Here is a 22,991-nt window from a genome sequence, read left to right on the forward strand (position 1 = left end):
CAATAAACATTTGCTTGCGAAAAAACAACAACAAAAAAAAAAAGAGACAGCCGCCATCGGCGACGAACGCACACTAACACCACGCGAGGGGACTCAGGGCGGTGACCGCTCCCCAATCCTCTTCCACTACCCCTAAGGGGCAGCGAAGAAAAATAGAATGAGAAAAAAACAACAAAAAAGTGTTTTGGTGCGTGAATCCAGTAGTGTAAGAGAGGGGTTAGGGGGAACTGACAAAAAAGGAAGGAAAAGCGAAGGCAAGGAAGACATGTGAGCAAATATATGAGAAAGCCAGCACATCCTCACCAGAATGCGGAAGTGCCCGAATATTTTGTAGCATGGAACGAAATGAGGTGCGGGTAAATGTATGCGTGTCTCCACCGAGTTAATCACATATCACTGGCAGAAACAGAGCAGGACCAGAAGTAATGCCCGCGCAACGAAAGGTGAAAATATTTCTATCCACCACCCCTTTACCTCCTAACACATCTCCCTTGTTTCGTTCCATAGCCACTTCACATCCCTCCGCCCAACGCTAACGCTTTCGTGCACGGGCAAGCGAATGCAGCGTCATTGCTGCTGCTCTTCGAACGGAGTCAGTAGAACCCCGCTCCGCAAGGCCCCCAAGGACTTCCACCGCATCCTGAGCAATCAGGGAATCTAACGCTGTGGCATGTCCACACAAGTTTTTAACACAAAGCACCGCCTCGCGAGCACAGTCCTCGGAACCGTGCTGAATAATGTACAGCAGCGAGTTTGTGAAGGATGAGGCTGCCGCGGTATTTCCCTTCGCATTCGGATCCTTCCACTCGGCGACACAGCAAAGATTCTCGTCATTCGACGATGTGCTATTGCGAACTGCCAGAAGGCCATTCAGTACAGCATAGGCATGTGACACCGTGTTCTCTTTCTTGACGGTACCCGTACCAAAAGTGCTTGAAGAAGTTGTCGCGCGGTTTACCGTGATAGTTGATGCTGTCGCAGTTGCAGTGTTAGCCGCTGATGCAGCGCCACTCGCACCCGCCGACTGGGGTGGGAAGGCAAGCGGCGCCTTCTCCGCAATAAGTTGAAGAAGGGCGTGCAACCCGCCAAATTCACGCAGTTTTGCTCGGTTTTCTCGGCTGTTTACGGTTAATGATGATAGTGCTCCAGCAGCCTGTTCCAACACTACAGAAGGCTGGTCGGGTTCTAGCAGGAACCGGCAAAGGAGCTCTAGACCCCGTTCCTCTCGGGGCACCACCTTGTCGTCCCGCGAAAGATACCACAGAGCCGAAGCCACCGTCTCTTTGAGCTGAAGCGATGGTTGTTGCTGCTGCTGGCTTTGTGAAGTGTTCGACGAAGAACGCCTGGTGTTTTGACAACTTTCAGGGTACTGGTAGCAGTCGTCCACAACGTATACAAGTGCGCGCACAACTCCAGCCGAAACCATCGTCTGCCTATTTTCCTGCACAGTCGAGCAATTGCGAAGAATACCAACTATCTTCTCCTTCACACTCAACATCACCGGCACCACCACCTTCGCATTCTTCTCTTTTGCAGCCGTGGTTGATGATATTTCCAAGATCTTTGTTAGCAGAGGTATTCCCCCACTCAGTCGCACGCTATGCTTTATTTCAGGGGATATGGTGAGAATCCATAGGGTTGACGCTATTTTGTCAAGCGTTGGCATAATTATGCTCGACGGCTGTTGCACAATGCCTTGTTCAAGCTTCTTCAACAACAATTCTACTCCACCGGCCTCACGAATAACTGGCTTATTTTGGTCGTTGATGGCACAGTTACGCAGTGTACCAGCCACATTATCAAGTATTTTGTCACTGATGGGAAGGTTTCCCCCGAGGTCATCCTTTGACCCTGAAGCAGTTGGAGCTTCGTTTCTCGACCTGCGCGGGTTGGTAGTCTGTGATTTCCTGTCTAGAACAGATAAAAGCACAGGGATTGCACCCGCCTTGCGGATGGCGGGTCGCGTCTCCACTGCGGCACTGCAGTTCCACAACGTGCCGGAGGCGTTCTCCACAACACTCACACTCGTGCTTTTTGCTATAAGATGGGCAAGCTCTGTGATACCACCATATTCAAGAATCTGTGTTTTGTTTTCGGAATCGACGCTAAGATTCCACAGTGCTCCAGCGGCGTTCTCTTGCACAAATTGTTGCGGGGAGCTTAAAAGTTCTATCAATGCGGGAATGCAGCCAATGTAACGAAGATAAGTCCGGTTCTCAGCGTTGCTGGCGCAGTTCCACACGGCCCCCGCTACCTTCGTCTGAATGGACTCATAGGGATGACGTAGTGTCGCAGTCAACTTCTCTAATCCGCCTGCCTCGCGGATGGCCACCTTAGAAGCCTCTTCTCGAGTGATATATCCAATAGTCATGGCAACATTCTCCAATATTGGTATAGAATCCGTATAGAGGAGATCGAGCACCGCCCGGAGACCGCCGAGACGCCGCACCTCGTCACGCACCTTGTCTTCATCGTCATTGCGTGCTAAAAGGCTCCATAGAAGCACAAGTGATCTCTCAAGCACTGCTTCCGAAGTGCAGGATGCTACAATGTTTACCAACGGCTGCAGACCACCTGCGGCAATGAATTCCTTCCTCCCATCCGGAAGTTGCCTCCTTCCCTCACCTGCGGGGTCTAGCACTTTGGAGGAAAGGCTCCTGCTGCCGCTGTTGGCGTTACTATTATTATTGTTATTGTTGCTGTTGATAATGAGAGGTGAAAGACACTCCAGAACCTCGCACTTCACATCATCGTTGACGCTCTGAAGAAGGCGAATAAACGTGGTCACAACCGCACCATCCTTTAGCATTGTGTGAAGAAGTGACACGGCCACTGCCTCAGGTATCAATGTGGGTGAGCGCGACATGGGAACTGAGGGTGAATCAACCGTGCTTTGATTCCCAAACGCGGCTCTTACAACATGCCCAAGTATCCGCAGCTCAGCCAGTTGTATCGGCGGGCGCGGATGCAAAATGTGCTTTAGCAAACCAACGAGAACTGTCGATACCTCCTTTTGTTGTGTTAACGTCCATGAAGACCTGCGGAAATTTTGTTCGTCATAACTCTCAATCGCATGTAGAAGAGTTGTCTCCTTCACATCGGGTAAACGTAACATAGAGAGGAGTGCATTCCCACTCGGACAGTTATTGTTGCCACTTCCACTACTGCCTCGAAACGACGAGTTCCCTTTGTCCGGTGGAGACCGGCACGCTTGAATGTCGCCTTCGCTGCTTGACGACTCCTCGCTGCTTTCATCGGGGGCTACCTTTTCGCCTCTCTTTTCTCCTGTAGTATCAGGCGAGCTCGCGTCACCGCCATTTTCCGCTGACATTCGTTGCTGAAACTTACCTGACACAACGGAGCGAGCGGAACGCCTTGGTGAGTTGGAGCTGGTTGGAACCTCGTTAGGCCCATCAATGGTGGCAGCGGCAGCAACTTCCGTGGTTGCGCCGACGTTCTCGCGCGGGGAGCGGCCAACCACATCGACCTCGCGCTCGAAGAATTCAGGCAACTCACCCAGCACCAACATGTTCATAGCAGTCTTGCAGAACGCCTTTTGTTGTGCCACCTCCTGGGCGCGACGCTCCAGTGACTGCAGCTGCGCCTCGACACGCGCCACCTCCGCTCGAAGCTTATCGTATGTGAGACGCACCGCCTCCATGTCTCGCAGTATTGCTTCTTCCTCGTTCGTAAGAGCCAACGACCGTTCAGCCACTATATCACTTAAATGAGACATGGCCGAAGCAGCACGCGATGACAAGTCGCCATGGGCGAGGCCACCATTTGAAGAGCGCTGCTGCTGTGCCTTTGATGACTCACGAATACTACGGACGAATTTCGAAAGTGGGCACTGGCCAGCCTCGTCGCCCTCTGAGAGTACAAGAACCAGTGCCGCAATGCGACCGTTCAGCATGTTCGGAGAAAGCGAGCACATGAGTGAACACAGCTACGGCAAATAGGGGGGGGAGGGCAAAAAGTATGCACTCACACTCTGCGGTATGATAAGAAGAAACGACCAATGATATTGATAGCGCGCTCGACACCGGGGACAAATTATTGCTCCTTACCGGTGCTTCAATTTTTCTTCCTAAGGTCTACACCCTAAACTAAAGGTAACCCTACAAAAAAAATATGTAGATTCAATGGAGCAATGGGAGTATGGGTTCTCGCAAAATAAAAAAAGGTGCAAAAAATTGTGAATACGTACCACGTGCAAGGCATGTTTTTTTTTATGATGCTGTTAACAGCAATCGTAGTTTCGTTACGGCTTCCTTCCTCTCACTTCATATATATACAGTAAAAAAATTCGACAACATGATCGTACATTCTCAACACATTCCTACCTTTTTGCTCCATACCATTAGCTCACTTCAATCGACCTAGTATACATTGCAGTATCGCTCTCGCTGTGAAGGTGATCACAATAACATTTATAGAAAGAAAGCCCTCCTCAGTTGCTCTCGCACACTAACATTTCAAATAAACAGCATCGGTTAATTCAACGCGACAGTCGACACACTTACGAACATCCGCTAATCATACCAGCGACCGAGGCTTCTTTGATCCGTACCACCTGTCAATAGCTAAACAGAGAATTGACGTAAACTTTGCCACGCTGCAAAACGTCAAGAAGGAGAAATTGGAGGAAAAAAAGAGAAAGTGATATCGTTCACGATGATGTTCAGACGGTATCCTCGCTCAAGGTCTGTGAAGTCGTGAGCGACACCAGTAAAACACACACTGGAGAGCAGTAGCGGTAGCAGGGAGTTATCGCCCACACTGCCTTCTTAAACGTAAAAATTTTATACTTTCATGAGAAGGAAGTGGTTAGCCACTCCTGTTAATGGCGTTATAATAGTTTAGTTACACATGAAGTAGAACACCAAGGAGCCAGGAAAAGTTTCCCTCTGGAAGGGATCTACGACATCAGAACTGGATTTGCGCATAGCCCGAAGGTGTCAAACAGTGCACCTACGATTGCACATGGACACTCATATACCGTATTCAGGTCACGCAGAAGACAAAAAATGCTGAGTGTGAGCACCTACACGCGTGTTGTTATCTCACCTTTACGTCTCTTGGTCTTTGCAACCTTCTTCCCACGTAGCGAGAGATCAAGCGGCGCCACCACGTGACCCTGCCGTACTTCCACACGTGGCTGGTTTGCTTCCTTGAAAGAAATGGCAGAATTCCACTCAGGACCGTACGGGTGCCGCATTGAACGTGCAAACTCAGTTGGGTTACTAAAAGGGCGTGGAATCATGTGCAACAACATCCGATCTGGCACAAGCTCTACACCGTCATGATTGATGATAACATGATCAAGCGCGGCATCGGCACGGCTTTTTAGCAACGTTGTCTTCTGGATTTCTCGCTGTAGCTCCATTTCATGTAACTTCGCCTGATGCTTAGTATTCAGGCGGGGGTCACTCCCTCCCCACTCCCCCCATCCGGGAAGAGTGGCGTTCTTGTCCACAGGCTTCATGATGTTGGTTACTTGTGCAGTCTTCTCGGCAAGAAAGTCGGCATCGACATCATCCTGCGCGAATGCACGAGCGATAAGATACTCCTGCTGCTTCAGAAGGGCTTCCTCATCGTCTCCTTCCTCCCGCGAATTTTCTTGCTGAGCGACGCCCATTTTGTTGGTGGGGTTTGACGCAGTTGTCCCCTTTCTCTCGCTTTCGCCAAATGAAGAGGACTGATCTCGAGGTCGCTTAACCACTTTAGGGAGGATAGTTGTGCGCGTGCTGATTGATCTCTTTCCCGTCGTGGAAGGTGTGGGGGTATCTATGCTTAACGCGGGAGGTGGAACAGTTTTGACCTTCCGCAATCCGGCAAATTCATCTTTTGGCTTGGTCCTGTCCACCTTTCCCTTCACAATAGGAGCAGGCCTAGTATTCTCAATCACAGCCTCATCATCACTTCCGCTCTCTCTCATCGGCCCCTCTTCATCCCCTCCTTCAGACGACTCACCGACGTTGTTCTGGGAGGTTTCTTTTGGTTGCCCCTCTCTGGCATCAATACCGCGCCTGCGCTTAAGTTGGATGTTTTCCATCACCTTAACAGTTGTTTTGCCACCATCCTCTTTATCCTCTTTCTTGAAAGTTAAACGACCGAGGCTAGCGTTGGACTTCGCGGGGAGACTACGGGGCGCTCCGACACGCCTGGGTTCAGCCGCGTCCAAATCCTCAACGTCCTCAGGGAAATCGGACGGCTCGTCGTCACTGTCGACGGCTTCACCACATGCTTTCCGGCGAATATCCTCCTGAATTTGATCCAATACCTCCTCGTAGCGTTTCTCCTCGCGCTCCTTTGCTTGTTGCATAAACTTCATCCCACGTAGCTCAGCACGTGCCTTTTCAGTTGGTGTCATGTTGGCCGCTGCAACTACCTGACTCTCCTCCACATCATCATCAACACCGCGCCAAAGAAGAGAGGTCAACTTCTTTTTACTGCTATCGGTGCCGTGGGCCCCTTCTTGGCCTGAAAGTTTTTCAGTGGCATCAGCAATGATACGGTCGACCACACGTTCTTCCTCACTTGAAGCCTCGCTCCCACCGCCATCCTCATTTGCGGCATTAAGAAAGGCATCGGCATCGGCATCCTCCTCCATTTTGCGCATAAGTCGGTCGTGTAACATATGTTGTTCGTTTATCGCATCCTTTGTGGCCTCGTCGAACTGGGCAAAACGTTTCGCGTGCCGCACCCACTTGCTTGTGTTTTTGTGCTTCTGAGTTATCCGCTCCTCCACTCGAGCCTTCATCAGCCTCTCGGCAAGTTTGGCGCGTGCCTTTTCTGGATGGAGCAGCTCAAAAGCCTTTTCCCGCCGCTCCCTCTCGCGCTCCTTTTCGTGTCGTAATATACGACGGTAAGTTTTGCTTTTAATGCGATTGACGCGGCGGCGACGTGCGTTCTCATACGACAGCATCGCTTTTAACTTTGCCATATAACTCGTTGTCGGGGCGTCGCTCTTCCGGCCTCTGCGTCGGCACAAGTCGGCTGTGTCTTCAACACCGTCATCATTATCGTTAGTGTCAAACGGTACGATGCCATCGCCCCTTTGCTCAGACACTAGTTGGGCTTTTGAAATTCCCGCCTTCGTCAGCAATGCGTTGACCTTTCCCGCTAACCGAAATGCGGACGTGCGCGTCGCATTTCCGGTCATACCATCTGTAGCAATTGACGTTGCCGAAGTGGTCGCTCCCTCATGTTTGTCCACGACAAGATTTGCTTCAGCCGCTGCAACAATTGCACCTAGTGTCGACGGCACTGGATTGCTTTCTGGCATTCGCATAGGTAGTTGTATGTGCTTCGACTCATGGTAGCTTCGCAAAAAACTCTTATATTTCTCCAGGTCTTGTGACACCACCTCCCGAACTTTTTCGCGCATTGCTCTCTCTTTTGTATAATCGTCCACGTCAACGCTTATAAGGTTATTCTTGTTAGCCAAGCTCCGCTGCAACCTTGATTGCGCCGCCGTTTTGGGAGCTGCAGCAATCATTTCCTGCATAGCGCTACCGAACTTGCTATCTGTCACACCAGAGGCAGGTCCATAAATCGACTCGTCCTCCTCTGTTACCCCCGAGCGGCGGCGTTTCTTGGTAATTCCGTCCTCGTCGACTCTCTTCTTTTTCTTTTTTCTTCGAGTTGCAGCTGTTTCACCTCGGTTGCTGTCCTCAGCACCCTGGGCGGCATCGAGCATGTCGGCAATGTCTATGCAATCATCATCATCATCATCGTCCTTTTCGTGGAAATCCAAGTCTTCGGGGCCGTCAATCTCGCCGAGGGCACGAAGCTGCTGGAGCAGCAGCGCATTATCTTCACCGCCCATATCGTCCTCTCCTTCACATCGTTTGCCACTTGGCTTCTTGCCGTTTTGCTTCGACCTCGCTTTGGGGGGAGCCAGGGCCTCACTGGTCCTCTTCTTGGTGAAGAAGTGCCCATACATTTCTTCATCGTCGCTATTGAAGGCTAAGTCGTCATCGATATCCTCGTCAAACTCTGGAGGTATTAACGGATTGTTTAAATTTAGAACGCCTGATCTCTGCACACCGTCTCCGTCCCTTTCCCTGCGAGGTTTCCGCCCCAGCTTCATTCTACCAGTGGCCCTAGCAGCCGGCTTCTTACTTATCTTGCCCCCACCGTTGCCATCACGGCGTAAGACCATCGGTACACAATAGCTCAAATTTCTCGCACACACTTAAATGAAAGAAGCTCTACCACCAAACAGGTCTCTTCGTTGCACTTGCTAGACGGCGAGCGAAAGGGGCACCGCCAATGCGTTGGGTAATAGTGGAAAGGAGGGAAAAGGAGCCATTACATACAGAGTTTGGTCGAAAGGAAAAGAAAATGGAGTAAGAAAGGTGTTCAAAAAATATTCACTTCCTCATTGTTGTTGAGAACTCAATGATGAGAGACTACCTACATTTACACAACACATATGGTGCTCGTGCAATCAATGACTTTCTTTTTCCTCCTTTCCCCTTTCTTCGTTTCAAACTTGCACACACACACACACGCACACACACATACATACGTGTATATATATATATATATATATATATATGTAATTATCTACATTCCGCCGATACTCCGCACACAATAAGGTTACCTCCACCAAAAAGATCATACACAAAACAATATCAGTACACCTCTGCTTCTAAACGAAACGAAACTAGAAACAGAGTGGAAAACACGACCGTATATTTTGAAATCTAAACTCTAACTCCACCACTACAATCGCCCCAGCCAGTCGTAGTTCTGGTGCCGGCACCTTCACTTCCAACCATCAACAGTAGGTTGACGAAGAGCTATCGTATTCCATAGCTCACAAAAGGGTGGAGAGAAGTGAGTACGGTCCCCCAACGCGTATTGGCAAAAAGAGCTTCCAACGCCATATAATTTCACCCAATTTCGTAAACTCACCTATTTGGACTTAACGAGTGAGGCGAGGGCACGTATTTCCTGGCTCCCAAAAGATTTGGACGTGGGCTTCCGATGAAGGCGCCTGCGAGGAGAGAAATCTTCCACTTCGGGTATACTCGGAAGCCGAGGAAGGACGGGACGCCGCGGTAAACCTTTTCCCGCCCTCCCGTCACCCATGGCTATCCTCTTAAGACCAAGTAGTCTGAAGGGATCCCTACCGTCTCCCGCATGCTCACCTTCAGCCTTCTTTTTCTCTTCCTCTTGATTGGAGAATATTACGGTCGGTGGCTCCCATTTGAAGGAACGCGCAACCGCATGCTGCCCTGGGCCCTTTTGGTTCTTCGGAAGATAGGCTTGACTTTTCCTTCCGTCCTCACTAAACGCGACCCCGCTAACATTTGCGTGTTGCTGTCCAGAAGAAGGTCGCGCGACGCCCTCCCTCGTTGCGCCCCCGTGCTTAGGGCCTGCGCCTTGCATCATCGCAGATGTTACGCGCCCCTCTCTGCCCTTTTCTGCACCCACTCCTGCAAAGTTATTCCAGTGATATCTCCCTTCGGGCGTGACCCAGTCACCACCATCTGCTAAGAGATTAGGGCGTTTATACCCACTTACAACTGGAGCGACCTCATTTCGCCACTGCCCCTTGCTGCCAGATGGTGCCTTCCCCTTTGCGTTTTCTTGTGGATTTATCCATTTTTCAACTACAACACCAGGTTCTGGAACCACCTCGGCCACAACCTTTGTTTGCTTCCCTTCCTCATGATGGGGGCTCTGTTGACCACTCTCTTCCAAAACTGAATCAGGAGTGGATGGTTTCGGGGTAGTGTAAAACATGCTCTCATAGGCAGCCCTTTCGGCAGCCTCCTTTCTGCGACGTTGGCGTTCTTCCAAGTCCCGTCTTTGCTTTCGTGAAAGAAAGATCAAACTCCTCCTCCCCCGAACACTGATCTCAGTCTTTGACGACTGCGATTGGGTTTGTAGATCCTTTTGCTCCGCGTCACCACTCTCATCCTCATCATGCGAGACCTGAAAGGACACTCGTCCCTCTTCCGTGATCCCAACCCTCAATTTTTCGTTACGCCCCCCAACAAAAATATTTTCGGGTGGAGGAGGGGCCTCACTCGTCTTAGGTCTGGAAGCAGGCTTGCCGTTCCGCCCAGTTGTCCCCTCATTGTCTTTGCCGCATCTTCTCCCCGGCCTGGCTCCGACTGCTACGGTGGAAACATCTCCATCTTCTATATAAAGAAGCGTCTCCGCCATATGGTATGGTTGGTTGCCGCTGGTGCTCGTGAAGCCCGTGTTTAGGCCACCATGAGTTATTTGTCTCATTGCCCTTCCCCAGTCATCTTCGTCATAGTTTGCCTGCGTCATTGCATCATCACGGAGCGAGGACAGCACACTTCCGGAGCAGCCCTTCGAGGTAAGTTTACCTCTGCTGAGTTTCTCCACTGTCGGCGTAAGCTGTCGGCCCTCGCTCCGATGGAATACCGGGCTATCGATTGCGGCGGGGTTGATAACAGATCGACCCCGCCTCGACCCATCGGCAGTATGTACGGCGCTACCTTTGCTGGCCAGAAGCCCATAGGGGTCCCCAGAAGCTGAGAGGCTGCGTCCCTTCTTTCGGTTATGTTGCCTTTCAGAAAGAAGTTTTCCCTTATCAGTCTCTTGTTGATCAACCCGTGGTGTGGATAATGGTGGTACAACATAACGAGCATAGTCGTCGATTGGGACCATACGGGGAGGCGTTCCGGGACTTCCACCGTCCCCTTCATCTAGAGCCAACACGGATGAACAATGTGGCTTCACTTCTGCAGTGTGCTGTGCTGTAGCCAGCGAATCCCCGATGGTGCTTTCACTCATAAGCACCTCACTCACATTTCTATCCAAGGAAGAAAGGAATCGAGCAAATGTCGAATTGGCCACGTGACTGCTGTTGCGCTGCGCCTTGCTATCGATGCCAAAATCAAATTGTGCATTGTGCGAGCTCGCTATTTCTCCTGTACTTTGGTGGAACGAAAGAATTGCGTTACTATCGAGCAGTGATGGACAGCGAGCCCAGATGGGAAGCATACCGAGGTACGTGGAGCATTCATTGGCCTCGACGAGAAAATCGTTTGCAACATCAACAACTCCCTGGCAAGATTGCTGGCACTCCGGTTTCGACCCTTTTCCTTCTCTGGCATTATCACGACGGATGGCAAGACTCTCAGCTATCTCGGTCTCCAGCTTTATAGGTTCGTGCGGGCGCTCGGGAATGAAAGATTGCGCCAGTGTGGTATGTAACTCATCCCATGTGGAAAGAGCAGTGTAGGCATTAGCTATCGTATCAAAGAAGCGAGAAACATACATCTCGGCGGCTGCATTAATAATATCACAGCATATAGCTTCGCAGTGCATTTCAGCCGCGAGACGTTCCGTAGCCTCCAAGACAAGCACATCGGCCATGCTAACCACGGGGCACGGTTGACTTGTTTCCGAGGCCTGCGCTTCTGAACAATTCTGATGAGAGCCGACACTTTTCGAAAGCAAGCTCTGCACAGATGGGGCTCTCATCCTCGCCGTCCGCGGCGACGTAGTCGCGGGTGTGGAAGTTGCTGGTGTGGCAACTGTTGTTGTGGGAGACGGGAGAAATTTCACAGGCACAATTAATTTAAAGTCGTTTTGCTGCTGCAACTTAGTGATCTTCACTGCTGCAACGCGTGCCCCACGAGTTGCATTTGCCAGTCCAATCTTTTCTGCGTTTTCAATGACCTCCACCGAATGCGAGGCGGAAAACTCTACTTTGGGTACAGTGAGGAGCGAAACCGGTGGCCTCCCTTCTTGAGAATCAGCCAATTCCCATCCAGCACGCAAATTCCTACCAACAGAGGTGGTTCCACCTTCTGCATGTGACGCGTGAGTGAGGGACAACTCACATGCCCCGGTACCGTGTAGTCCTTGATCTGCTGCTCCCCTTTCATCTACTGCCTCGGAACTCTTGAAAAAAATGACACCCTCCGGGGAAGGTGCACCTCCTTTCCTATCATCAGTGTCAATTGATCGCAGACGTCTACGCTTGGCGCTCGCCACAGTTCGGGTCGTGTCAGGCTGAGGAGCACTACCGACTCGAAAAACGTCAGCTGAAGTTGCCCTCTCTGACTCCTGCACCGTGTTGCACACCGTCTCGGGCGAAGGCTCAACATTTGTCCCGCGGGGAATGCTACTTGTGGTTCCATCAACGCTCTTCTCTGACCTTTTCGCCAGACGTTCCTGCATGAGTTGTGCACGGGGATAAAGCATCTCTACCGCCGTGTCGTACTCCTTTGTAAGGAGTTCTTCACAGTAAACTTTGAGGTGTACGTCCTCCGCGTCCAATGCTATGGGATCAGGAAAGAATGCTGGCATAACAGGCATTAATGGGACGTCATCGGTAGACGTTCCTCGTGTTCCTGATAAGGCACTAAGCCGCCCACTTGACGGTGCAGACCGCTGGCCGCGGCCGGTGCCAGAGCGCGGTCTCACGTCCGGTGTGTGAGCACTCATTGTTTGTGACACTGCACTCCGCAATCCACCTCTATCGAGGGGAACAATAATCAATATATGCTCTAATCACAATTGATTTGAGACGTAAGAGCTGAAAGGAAAGAAAATACATATGTGCAGACAAGTACTTGTATACTTTTGCTAATAAGCAGTAGGAAATATATATATATATATCAAAGCGAGATATGGACATTACCCCCGTCCGTGCAAAACGTGCCACAACAATTTAAACGATTGAGTGAACATGGAGTCTTCACAACCCTCCCCCCCCTCCCCATCACACACGTACATCCGTATAAAATAATACCAGCAAACCAGGACATGCACACATACATGTATACGTGTACGTAGAGCTCCCGATGTCGGCAGACCACATTGATTTAAACCTACTTGCTCTGGTGCAGTGATATAATATATATATATATATATATATATTCTCACGCGGTACCGCTTTTTGGCGTTAATTTCGTAGGAGGCTTCGGAGTAAACTCCAGTCCACTGTAATGCGCTGCCCGTTTAGCTCGTTCAATGTCACTCTGTTTGACAGCATAAGTATTCTGAAGGCTTCTGTAGTGTTCCACCTTCTCCAACAACAGGGCGTATTCCGGACCGCTTAACGGGCATGATTCATCATTTTTCATTTCTTCAAATCGCTTGGCAAAAGAAAACTGTTGCAAATTTGCCGTAGAGGTTCCTGCAGCACAAAGAAGCTGCGGAGAAATGCGCCACATGTGTTCGCTACTGGTCACACTTGAACCGGTGTTACCCTTAATGGAAAAGTGGCGCAGCGAAACTCCACAAATAGGCAACCAAGCCTTTAAGCTTAACGATAGCACGCGCCAAAAATAAAAGGGAGGAAATAGGTTTTTACGGGGGGTTTAAATAATAGAGCCACAAACACCACAACGTTACCCTCTCGGTCCGTCGGGATTTTGCATAAGCGAATATCAGTGGTGATAGTGACACGTAGTTGTTGTTGTAATAACTTGGAAAGAAAATAGACCCCAACGGAGGAAGAGAACAGACTTTAAATAGGCAAGCATACCATTTTTCATCCATACCACCTTTCAGGAACATGTGCCATCGGAGCGTCACGATGTCTATTTAATCGCCACCTCCCAACTGTCGCTTTTACCTCCGACTGTAACGGCCCCCTTCCCCAAATCCTTCTCTCGCGTACACACAAACAATCTTGTTATTTCTCTCAACAACATTCCCACAGGGGTCGGTGGCTTTCCTCACTACTGCAAGTAAGCCAAAACACGTGGACACCATCCACAACTTCACACACCTCAAGTCGGCGACTGTTATGATGTGCGAGTCTTCTTTGTCCCTTTAGAAGCTTGCTGATGCTTCATTAAGGTCTCCAACTCCGTGAGTTCCTGCTGAAGTTCCATTAGTTCCTCTTCTGTCTCCGCTGCTGCCATCTTTTCCTCTAGAGCCTCGAGCCGGGCTTGCAGGGCGTTGCTTGCCTCCTCCTCCTCACCAGCTACTGCTGCAACAGAAGGAGTAGCGAAAGTTTCCACCTTAGATGCCGCCGGTTCAGGTGCAGTATCGGCACTGCCGTTTTTGGAAGCTGCCTCACGTGCGTGGCGACTGCGTTTTCGTATTTTCTTAACAGATTCTGAGGCACTCGCATCGGCTTCAGTGGGTGCACTGTTTTGTTGCAGGAGTTGTTTCGCCTCAAGGCGGCGCCATCCCTCCACAAGCCCAACAAACTCTTTCCGCATCGTTTCCACGTTCTGCCTGTCGACCTGTGTAACGCGTTGGTAGTTGACTAGTTTCAGAGTTGGGCACAAAAAAACGACATATGCCCGGAGGCGCGCATTATCTTCGCTAATGGTAATTGGATTGTGCTCAATAGAGAGAATTTCCAATTTCTTCCAGTGTGAAAGGAACAAAAGATCACGCAGTTCCCGGAACTCGTTGTGGTCCGCTACGAAGGCACGCAAATTCGGTAGCACAGCTGCACATGTTGCTTCACTCACATGTGTAAGACGGTTACGGTGCACAACAAGCGTTTGTAACCGCAGCATCATCCTACTCGCCGGTTTGGCTGAGCCGTTCTGAGCCGCTGCCGTCGCTAACGGCGCGCTGTCGCCAGGAAAGTACTCCAGCCGCGCCAGCGGGTTTTGCGAAAGATTCAGTACGTCAAAGCTGTCATTCAAAAATGTAAGCGTGTGCTCCTCAAGGACGGTTATCCCGAGGCCACGAAGGTCCAATTCGCGCTGACGCAACGCATTGGTGAACTGCGGTGCCCGTCTGATGGTGTCAAGAGTCAGCCTCATAAAGTGTTTTTGCCTTCGGGCTCTTTGCCGTCTCTCGTCTCAACCACCTCAGCCTGTAACGAAATCAAAGTGAGGGCATTTGATGGTAACGTTATTATGAGATTAGTCGAGAAAGGGAGAAGGAACAATAAGATAAAAGGACTGACGTACGTTACCTCAGCACGAGGTTTTATTACGTGAAACATGTACAGTTTCGGCGACACTAGAATGGATGCCACCCCCCGAAAAGAGATTTCACGGTAACACCATGGCAACCAAATGTGAAAACTACGCAATAAAATACGCTCGACAACAAACGAAATAAAGAAAAATAAGTGCACAACAGAGTCCGCACCCCCCCCCCCAACTCACCAACTGGGAGAATTACTTGCATGTAGAGAAACGTATGTGCGGTCGCTACGCCCCACAAGTCTCCCCTTCCCACTGAGACTAAGCCACCCAACAGAAGTGGAAGTAAGAAACACCTTCACCTCGGATCGCAGCATCCACAAGTGCTTGCTTTTTTTTTTTCAATGCACGAGCCTTCACAAACTGTGCAAGCCACTAAGATTCGTGCGAAGTCTTAGCCTCTTTGTCCTGCTTTATGAAAATGCGACGATACCCCTTCAGCTCACCCTTTTCGTTATGTATAGGCTCTAATCTGTAAGATGACATGGGTGCTGTATTTGGTTGCAAACCTTGTGTCAATTTGTCCATTGGCGCCAATGTCGGAGCAAAGTACGCAATGCCTAAAGCAAGTAATAGCAGTGGCCCGGCAAGTACAAACTCACGGAATCCCATGGGAATATGGGCATAGCATGTTGCGATACGAAGAAGATATGGGTTCTTCTTTGGTACCGGAACTGCGTTAGCAATACCCTGAGATGTGGAGATGGCACTTGACCGTCGCTGCACCTCCTCGCTCATGTTTGCTGCACACGGGAAGACCCCCTACGCTTTGATAGCAAGGTTACTACTAATACCCTTCGTCAGAGCAGGAATGATCACTTCGCTTCAGATCGAAACACTCTGCGTTCTGTAATGGGGAACTAATCTTTCACAAACCCCACCTACAAGGGCAGACGGCACTTCGCTTCGTTAACTTGTCCTCGGTAACAGAAAAAAAAAGTAATTGATCATAGAGGTGAACGAAGGTCATAAGGGCTACGCACTCTAGAATGAACCATGCAGGAGAGTGCGTTATACGTGCTAATGACGCAAGGCGAGAGGGTAAAGGAGGTCACGCATGGATGCTATAACTCTCTTCTGAAGGTACATAGCTTCTGCCGTTGTCTCCGTTTGGGGGAGTGATGGAACCATTACTACTATTATTACCATTACCGTTACAACGCATATACAAGTATACATATGAATACACATACTTGTACATGTCGTCAAAGATACTCATGTTTACGTTACGAAATGCACCACTGCGTAATTCTCGCTGTTGATTTGCTTCTCTTACAAATCCACCATAACGCTCGCCTGCAGGTTACTCGACATCACGACTTGTGGTTCAGCCGCCTCAGATGTAGTGCGCACCAACTGCACTGCCAAGTTCATAAATTTCGCCGTGCTCACCCCAGAAATACGCACTCTACCATTTACGCTCCCGACTTCTTCACCATCGAGATCTCCACGATTTCCAGCATTGGAGGGACGAAGCGTGAAGACAACATAATATTTATGTTCGCCGCCGTCAGTTGGTCCCCCCAGCACAAGGCCCTTATCGGTTAGAGGAGACAAGGAAACAAGGCCATCTGCTATTGCATCCCCATTCTTTTGTTTCTCTTCCTCGGTGAAAAGATACAAGACAATCGGTCCCCGCTTCCCCTCTTGGAGTGGAACAAGGGCACGGGCAGGTAATGCGGTGTGGGCAGCAAAGAGTACAGTCAGTACGGAGCTCGGCAGGTGAAAACATGAGTCGTTCGGTCCTTGTTGCTGCGACAGAGCAAGGCGTAATTCTTCCACGCCTGAGTGCAAAAGGAGGAAAACAGGCCGCTGCAATATCAGGAGCTCACCGGATGTGGATTCAACCGCCTCTTCAGAAGAGTCAACAGCACCACGGGTGAGGGCATGCCATACACGATTCGCCTCTTCCGCACGCCTTTGCTTCCGCCAGCTAAGCGCTGGTGCCGCTCCCTTATGACCAACCCGGACATTTTTACTACCTTCTTTCTGGCCACCTAATCGCACCTCCCTCTTCTTTATGACCGCAAGGGCAATATGATAACTATGCAAACAACCACCAACACAAGCGAGCTCTTCTGCCCCAATGCTCCCAGTGCCTTCCACCGTGTGTGGAACTCTTGCACTCCCGCTACCGGCACTGTCCCCATTACCCTCCACACACATAGTCGTGCATGCGCCAGCCTCCATAACGACAAGATCCCGTGAAAATTGAAGCCGATTGCTACTAGTCACAGAGGCATATTGAACAAATAGCTGACGAAGTGACTGAGCTACGAACGGTATTTGAAGCATTCCACCGCACAGCACCACCACGTTAATTAACTCCTCCTTATCCTTATCGCCCGGTGTTTCTTGTAAGTACTCCCGAAGTACCTTCTCAAACCCGTCAAGCACACCCCACTCACCACGTAAAGATGCGTTAACCCTCGTACGAGAAAATGTGACATTATCTCGCAGGTCTACGCCCTCTGCAAGCGCCTCAATCTCTACCGGAACCTGAGCTGCCTTGCTGAGTGCAAGTTTCTTTTCTTCCACAGCCATCAGCAACCGACGCTGTGCGCGCGCCGGAAAGTCAGCGAACGACTGGTAACCCAACACTCGACGTTGAGTCTGAATAAAGTTCTTCGCAAGACAGTCGCGTAAGGCCAAATCAACTGCAACACCACCACCGCAGATATTTGACGCTAAATAGTACGTTTTGCCGCGTGTGTTATGACCAGTGGGTGCTGTTTGGCTTGCACGAAGAAAGCGTGAACGCATTTCACTAAGCAAACAACCTCCCTCGAGACGGTGTGCTGTCAGTGAAACACCGAGGGCACCCCAATCCACTACAAGTACACGCGCTGACGGCCACGCCGGGGCCGGTTTCGTGGATTCCACCACAGTGGGCGGAAGCAGGAAATGGTGGCCAGCCATACGATGAGATTGATGGGGTCGGCATGGCAGCGTGTCCATTCCTAGTAGAACCGCTTCATCTGCAAATATCACTGAAATATGAGCCGCGACCGATCCCAAATGGGATCTTCCAACTGCATTCCTCACCCACTGAAGTGAACTGCAACGCCTGGAGAACGGCGTGTCTTTTCCATCACTGTCTGTGCCGCCTTCTTCTGCAGAATCGCTGTTGGCACCCTTTGGAGAATCCGTCTCAACGTCCGGTGCCGCTGCTTCAGGGAATAGGTGTCGCGGGACCACAACGGTAAGCACAACTCTCGCTTCTTGATCGTCACTTTGCGTCGATTTCTCTTGGTCTGAGTCGGCGGCGGTAGCGACAAGGCCACACGCACCATCGATTGTGTGCCGTTTAATATGATCGAAGAACATCACCATCATTTCATCCGCCGGTAAGAGAGTTTGCTCCTTCGCTGCGCTGCCATCATCGTCATCATCACCTTCATGTGGTGGCCGAAATCCAAACCGGAGTATATCACTCCCATCTTCACGTTGGAAGGGACAATGTCCTTTGTAGTGTAGTTTAGCAGCAGCCTCAACGTCCCTCTGCAACAGATTCGTAAGCGGTTGATCTAACGGAATATCATCACTGCCGTCGTTGTTTTCATCGTTACGAAAAACTCCCGAACCCCGACGCTGGTACTCGTTGGCAACAGCTGCAAAAGCAAAGAGGTATGGCACAACGACCTGCGGTGCCCGTGCGTACAGAGCGCGTGCATCTTCACCAAAAAGAACCTCGTTGTTTTCTGCAAATGCCGCCATCGTGGGGGTTACACGGTGACCAGAGGAATTTGCGATAACGCGGACGGGCACTGAGCTTTCGATTCCCGTTTGTGTAGCGCTGACAGTTGCTACAGCAACAATAGTGCTCGTGGAACCCAATGAAATGCTTACCGCGTGCATGGTAAAAGGGATTATTTAAGACGGTGACGAAAAATAATGTCTCCCTCCTTCCCTTGGTGTTTCGCTTACTGTCAAGGGTGAACTTATGAAAATCCCCAAGCGCCGCCACGTATATATACGTCTTTATCGTCCCCCTTCCTTTTCTTTGTTTTTTTGTTCAGTCCAGCTCTGCCTAGCTCCGTAATGTTACAGTCACCACACTAATTTGTTCCCTCTTTCAAAGCAATAAATAAAAGGAAAAGGGTACGTTCACATGGGTGCTCATGTGAAAAGATATATGGCAGGGCGCATGTAATGAACCTTCTTCACGCGTTTACCCTCTCGTCTTAAAAAGAATAAGGGAGAAACCCTTACTCGCGGCAGTTGTGAGTGCAATGGCGAAAAGTTACACCGAAAATGAACAGCCGATTGTGTAAATTCGGTATAATCGCGTCCGGGTCCAGTAGGGTCTTGAGACCCATAAACAATGCTGCGCAAATGAGGCAGTCCTGCAAATAATTGAAGTAAGTGCCTAATTTCAAACACGGAACTGCAACAAAAAATTAGAACTACTCACCCATTAAGGGATCGCTTGGTACCATTCCTTGAAGCATATTCCCTGATAATGCATCGCGTGAACCGCAAGCGCAACACCACTCTTCAGCGGATACTTTGCATTACCAAAAAGTGTGTGATTGCTCCATCTCTCAGTAATGTAATATACTTACGTCATCAGAGTTGGGAAGCATCTGGATAAGAAGGAGAGCAAGTTCGTTAAAACAAATACTTGAAACAACTTAACAGTGTCAACAAGGGCAAAGTTTTAAAAATATCCTCGGCCCCCGACATGCTGCTCCGCTCCCTCTTGATCCACACCTTCTTTTTTTCTTCTCAGTTACTTTACTTCACTCTAAAATTCTAAACCTTCCAAAGACAAGGAGAGAGAGAGAGAGAGGAAAAAAAAAACTTCCTTTTTCGAGTAGAGGAAATAGAAAAGCGGTAGAAGATTTGACGAAAAGAAACAAATAAACGTGGAGTATTTCTCTGTGCATAATAACTGCTAAAATAGCATAGAAGTAGGCGTAGGGAAGGGCGGGACGCGATTGAGAATAAAATGCGAGACTGACAAAAGTAAAAGACTCAGTCCTTAGTTTCCTCCTTGTGAGGTGTGGACCGAAGACTTCTGCAAAAGAGATTTCTGCACACGCACATAACAAAAAAAAAGGTGGGAGGGAGTAGTTTGGAAGCCACTAACGGGAAGGAGAGAATGAATGTATAGTGAGCCGTTCACACCAAAAAATAGGTAAATAAACCAAAAACCCACAAATCGGAGACCGTCAACAACTAAAAGAAAAAGAAAAGAAAAAGCACATTCATTCCTTTTCTTTGTGTGTGTATGGAGGGTTAGGGTCTGCCGTGTTTCAATTTAAAAAAATTCACACGTAGAAAACATACCTTTATTGATGCCAACAGACACATAAAGTCCCTCCCTCCACAACTCCCACGCATCATCACTATCATCTATGTTTGAATTCAATCGCCACGAAAGAGGTAAAAAAAAAACAAATGCGCGCAAGGGTTTGCCATAACAAGACAAAACAAAACAAAAAAAACAGTGGTTCCCGCCGCTGTGGCGACAACAAGAACGGTGACGGCAGAGAAAATATGTGTATACTTTAGCCCCCCCCCCACTCACACACACACACTTTGGAAATCCAAGTCCACTAAGCGCACACAAAAACGAAGGGGTGCGAGTACATTTATAAAAAAAACTAATTACCATTGCCGTCAGAAGAAGGTGTTAATGATCTTTCTTGTGCTTTTTATGACGGCCATGTTTGTGCTCCTTATCCCTCCTCTTCCCCGACTCATCCCCTTTTGACGATGAGCGCTTCCGCTTCTTTCGGTTCGCCCCATCATCATCATCATCATCTTCATCTTCATCGTCGTCGTCATCATCATCATCAAACGAGTCCTCCTCGTCGCTGCTTTCATCATCTTCACCATCGCCACTGTCATCGTCATCATCGCCATCACTGTCCTCGAGTGCCGCACCAGTTCGCACCACTTCCACCTTGCTTTGCAAGTAAGTTAGCAGCGCCTCCTTCTCCGTGATAGGAAGTGAAGCAATAGTGACCTTGTCTGCACCACCTCTTGCACGCTTTCCCAAGTTACCGTAAACTGTCATCTGGAACGTTGTACTCCCGCGTTCCGACTCATCAACTTCAATACGTTGTATATCACCGTACGAAATACGTGTGGCAGGACGGTGAAGGAACAGCAGTGCAGATTGGAGCACATACAAAAGCCCCTCATTGCTTTGATAAAGGCAGCGCAACACAGAATTGCCGTTACGTGTCTGATAATCTTTGTTGTGGCCGCCAAGCGCCTTCACCCCTGCAATGGTCTTCAACACACGAATAAGTAATTCACTCACACGACCCGTTATGGTAGGTGGGAAGGTGTCCCCCTTTGCCGCTTGCTGCTGCGTCGCGTCCTTCGCTGCACTTTGTTTGTGAGGTAGCGAAGAGAGGACGCGGTCGATTTCCTCTTGTGTCTTCAGCTCACAAGACCACGCATGCTGCTCATCAAGAATAAAACCAACGGGACAGGTGATAACGATGTGGTTATACGTTGTTGCGCGCACTTTTACGGGATTTCGAAGTATGACCACAACGTATTGTGGGAAATCGGTATCATCTTCAGCGTCTACACTCTTGTTCGAGGTGTTTCTGCTTGTTGGGATATCGCACAGGTACAGTTGGACAACATCTGTGAGTGGCACCATTGTAACAATGCCCCCATCACCTCCCGCACGCTTCCTTTCCTCCAACAGTAACGTATAGTTAGTTACTATAAGTTTGAAACGCCCAGATGGGAAGGAGAGAGTGAGATCATCAAAGACCGCTATAACACATTCGTCCTCACGGCGGCCACCACCCATTGCCATCAGTGCTTGATCACCGGGCCCAGCACCCATTGCTCCATTCCCTCCTAAAACTCGTCTTTGGTGCTCCCGCAACCGTTCTTGTGCCTCGGCAAGCACTTCGCGACCCGCTTCCTCCGTCCGCTCGTGACCAACACAAACGTTTGGTATAGCGAAGCGAACAGACGTCAACTCCAGGGAAACGTTGGCACCGGGTACGGCGGTCACCGATGCCTGTGGTTGCAACAAAATGGAAAGATCATTTTTTGTTGTAGCTGTCACACTTGATATAGCGGAAACGGGTATTTGAATGATTGGTTTTTGGGCGGCGTTGGCGGGCGCACCGCTGTTCTGCTGCTGCTTCTTTGGAAGTGAGAGAAGTTTCAGAACGGGTTGGAGAACCGTTTTCTTACCTTCATCCTCTTCTTCCTTCAGCTGTTTCACATCGCTTTGCCCTTTATGCTGATCATCTATCCAACTGAGCTGACCCCAGTTTTCCACTGGTGGTGCGGCCAAAGCCGCTGCAACTCCTGCCAAGCTCGACATAATAATGCACTTGCAGCTGATCACGCACACGACAAAAAACAACAAAACTGCTGTAGAAGTTCTGGTACCGTCTCACCTCAGACTTTTCTTCCCTTCCCTTCCTACAGAAGAGGAAAAAAAAGCAAACACACGCACAAGAAACCTAACCCTACAGTAAATTTTATCTGCTTCTCCGCCTTCCTTATTGTTCCAATCTATCAATACGCAGTGATTAAATGCCGTCACTTTTTTAACTACAAGAATTCGTCTTGAAAACCTTTAGTTTAACCACGCCCTTCCTCACAAGCAGGTAGCAACACCGAAGACAAAAACGGAGGAGGGGAAACAAAAAAATTATCAACCAGGACGATATCATACGAAGCAACAACTGTATTAATAATAAGGTGGGAGGGAAAAAGCATCGGCAACAACCTAAAACCAACAACTTCAACAACGTTACCATAACCAAGTCGCGGTAATGGCATACGTGAGCAAAGGACCCACATAGCCATCAGAAAGAAGAAAACCAAAAAAGAGACCCCACTTCCTGAGGAGCTCAAAAGTCGGTAGAGCAGCAAGACGATTCCGCCGAGGGAAGAAAAACGTAGGGGGGTGAAGGAGGCACAGTGTAGCAGCCACACAGCGTCCAACAACTTGAGTACAAACGAGGCGAAGCTAAAATCGAGTCCTCATTGTGGTGAACAAAAGGAAACGTACTCACAAACACAATTTAAGGTGGAATCAACCGGATCATGGAACAAAAGACGCAAAAATAAACCTTTAGTACAAGAATAAACAAA

General features: G+C 49.5%; 10 protein-coding genes across 10 annotated transcripts; 1 reads left to right on the top strand and 9 right to left on the bottom strand.

Annotated features, from left to right (window-relative positions):
- Nucleotides 1-532: 532 nt before the first annotated feature.
- TbgDal_X17400 (hypothetical protein, conserved) lies at nt 533-3,934 on the bottom strand (the record flags this gene model as incomplete). Its single annotated transcript, XM_011780599.1, has 1 exon — nt 533-3,934. One exon carries the CDS (start codon nt 3,932-3,934, stop codon nt 533-535), a length of 3,402 nt encoding a protein of 1,133 aa, XP_011778901.1.
- A 1,110-nt stretch (nt 3,935-5,044) lies between these two features.
- Nucleotides 5,045-8,167, bottom strand: TbgDal_X17410 (hypothetical protein, conserved; the record flags this gene model as incomplete). The annotated part of the gene is made up of 1 exon (XM_011780600.1): nt 5,045-8,167. The coding sequence occupies one exon, from the start codon at nt 8,165-8,167 to the stop codon at nt 5,045-5,047; it is 3,123 nt and encodes a 1,040-aa protein (XP_011778902.1).
- A 239-nt stretch (nt 8,168-8,406) lies between these two features.
- TbgDal_X17420 (hypothetical protein, unlikely) lies at nt 8,407-8,718 on the top strand (the record flags this gene model as incomplete). The annotated part of the gene is made up of 1 exon (XM_011780601.1): nt 8,407-8,718. The coding sequence occupies one exon, from the start codon at nt 8,407-8,409 to the stop codon at nt 8,716-8,718; it is 312 nt and encodes a 103-aa protein (XP_011778903.1).
- A 207-nt stretch (nt 8,719-8,925) lies between these two features.
- Nucleotides 8,926-12,447, bottom strand: TbgDal_X17430 (hypothetical protein, conserved; the record flags this gene model as incomplete). Its single annotated transcript, XM_011780602.1, has 1 exon — nt 8,926-12,447. One exon carries the CDS (start codon nt 12,445-12,447, stop codon nt 8,926-8,928), a length of 3,522 nt encoding a protein of 1,173 aa, XP_011778904.1.
- Nucleotides 12,448-12,884: 437 nt separating this feature from the next.
- Nucleotides 12,885-13,178, bottom strand: TbgDal_X17440 (hypothetical protein, conserved; the record flags this gene model as incomplete). Its single annotated transcript, XM_011780603.1, has 1 exon — nt 12,885-13,178. One exon carries the CDS (start codon nt 13,176-13,178, stop codon nt 12,885-12,887), a length of 294 nt encoding a protein of 97 aa, XP_011778905.1.
- A 576-nt stretch (nt 13,179-13,754) lies between these two features.
- On the bottom strand, nt 13,755-14,735 carry TbgDal_X17450 (U2 small nuclear ribonucleoprotein 40K, putative; the record flags this gene model as incomplete). The annotated part of the gene is made up of 1 exon (XM_011780604.1): nt 13,755-14,735. The coding sequence occupies one exon, from the start codon at nt 14,733-14,735 to the stop codon at nt 13,755-13,757; it is 981 nt and encodes a 326-aa protein (XP_011778906.1).
- Nucleotides 14,736-15,278: 543 nt separating this feature from the next.
- Nucleotides 15,279-15,641, bottom strand: TbgDal_X17460 (hypothetical protein, conserved; the record flags this gene model as incomplete). The annotated part of the gene is made up of 1 exon (XM_011780605.1): nt 15,279-15,641. The coding sequence occupies one exon, from the start codon at nt 15,639-15,641 to the stop codon at nt 15,279-15,281; it is 363 nt and encodes a 120-aa protein (XP_011778907.1).
- A 534-nt stretch (nt 15,642-16,175) lies between these two features.
- On the bottom strand, nt 16,176-18,761 carry TbgDal_X17470 (hypothetical protein, conserved; the record flags this gene model as incomplete). Its single annotated transcript, XM_011780606.1, has 1 exon — nt 16,176-18,761. The coding sequence occupies one exon, from the start codon at nt 18,759-18,761 to the stop codon at nt 16,176-16,178; it is 2,586 nt and encodes an 861-aa protein (XP_011778908.1).
- Nucleotides 18,762-20,166: 1,405 nt separating this feature from the next.
- Nucleotides 20,167-20,523, bottom strand: TbgDal_X17480 (hypothetical protein, unlikely; the record flags this gene model as incomplete). Its single annotated transcript, XM_011780607.1, has 1 exon — nt 20,167-20,523. The coding sequence occupies one exon, from the start codon at nt 20,521-20,523 to the stop codon at nt 20,167-20,169; it is 357 nt and encodes a 118-aa protein (XP_011778909.1).
- An 18-nt stretch (nt 20,524-20,541) lies between these two features.
- On the bottom strand, nt 20,542-22,212 carry TbgDal_X17490 (hypothetical protein, conserved; the record flags this gene model as incomplete). Its single annotated transcript, XM_011780608.1, has 1 exon — nt 20,542-22,212. The coding sequence occupies one exon, from the start codon at nt 22,210-22,212 to the stop codon at nt 20,542-20,544; it is 1,671 nt and encodes a 556-aa protein (XP_011778910.1).
- Between the last annotated feature and the right edge of the window lie 779 nt (nt 22,213-22,991).

This window comes from Trypanosoma brucei, chromosome 10 (assembly GCF_000210295.1).
Source record: "Trypanosoma brucei gambiense DAL972 chromosome 10, complete sequence".
Classification (NCBI taxonomy): domain Eukaryota; phylum Euglenozoa; class Kinetoplastea; order Trypanosomatida; family Trypanosomatidae; genus Trypanosoma; species Trypanosoma brucei.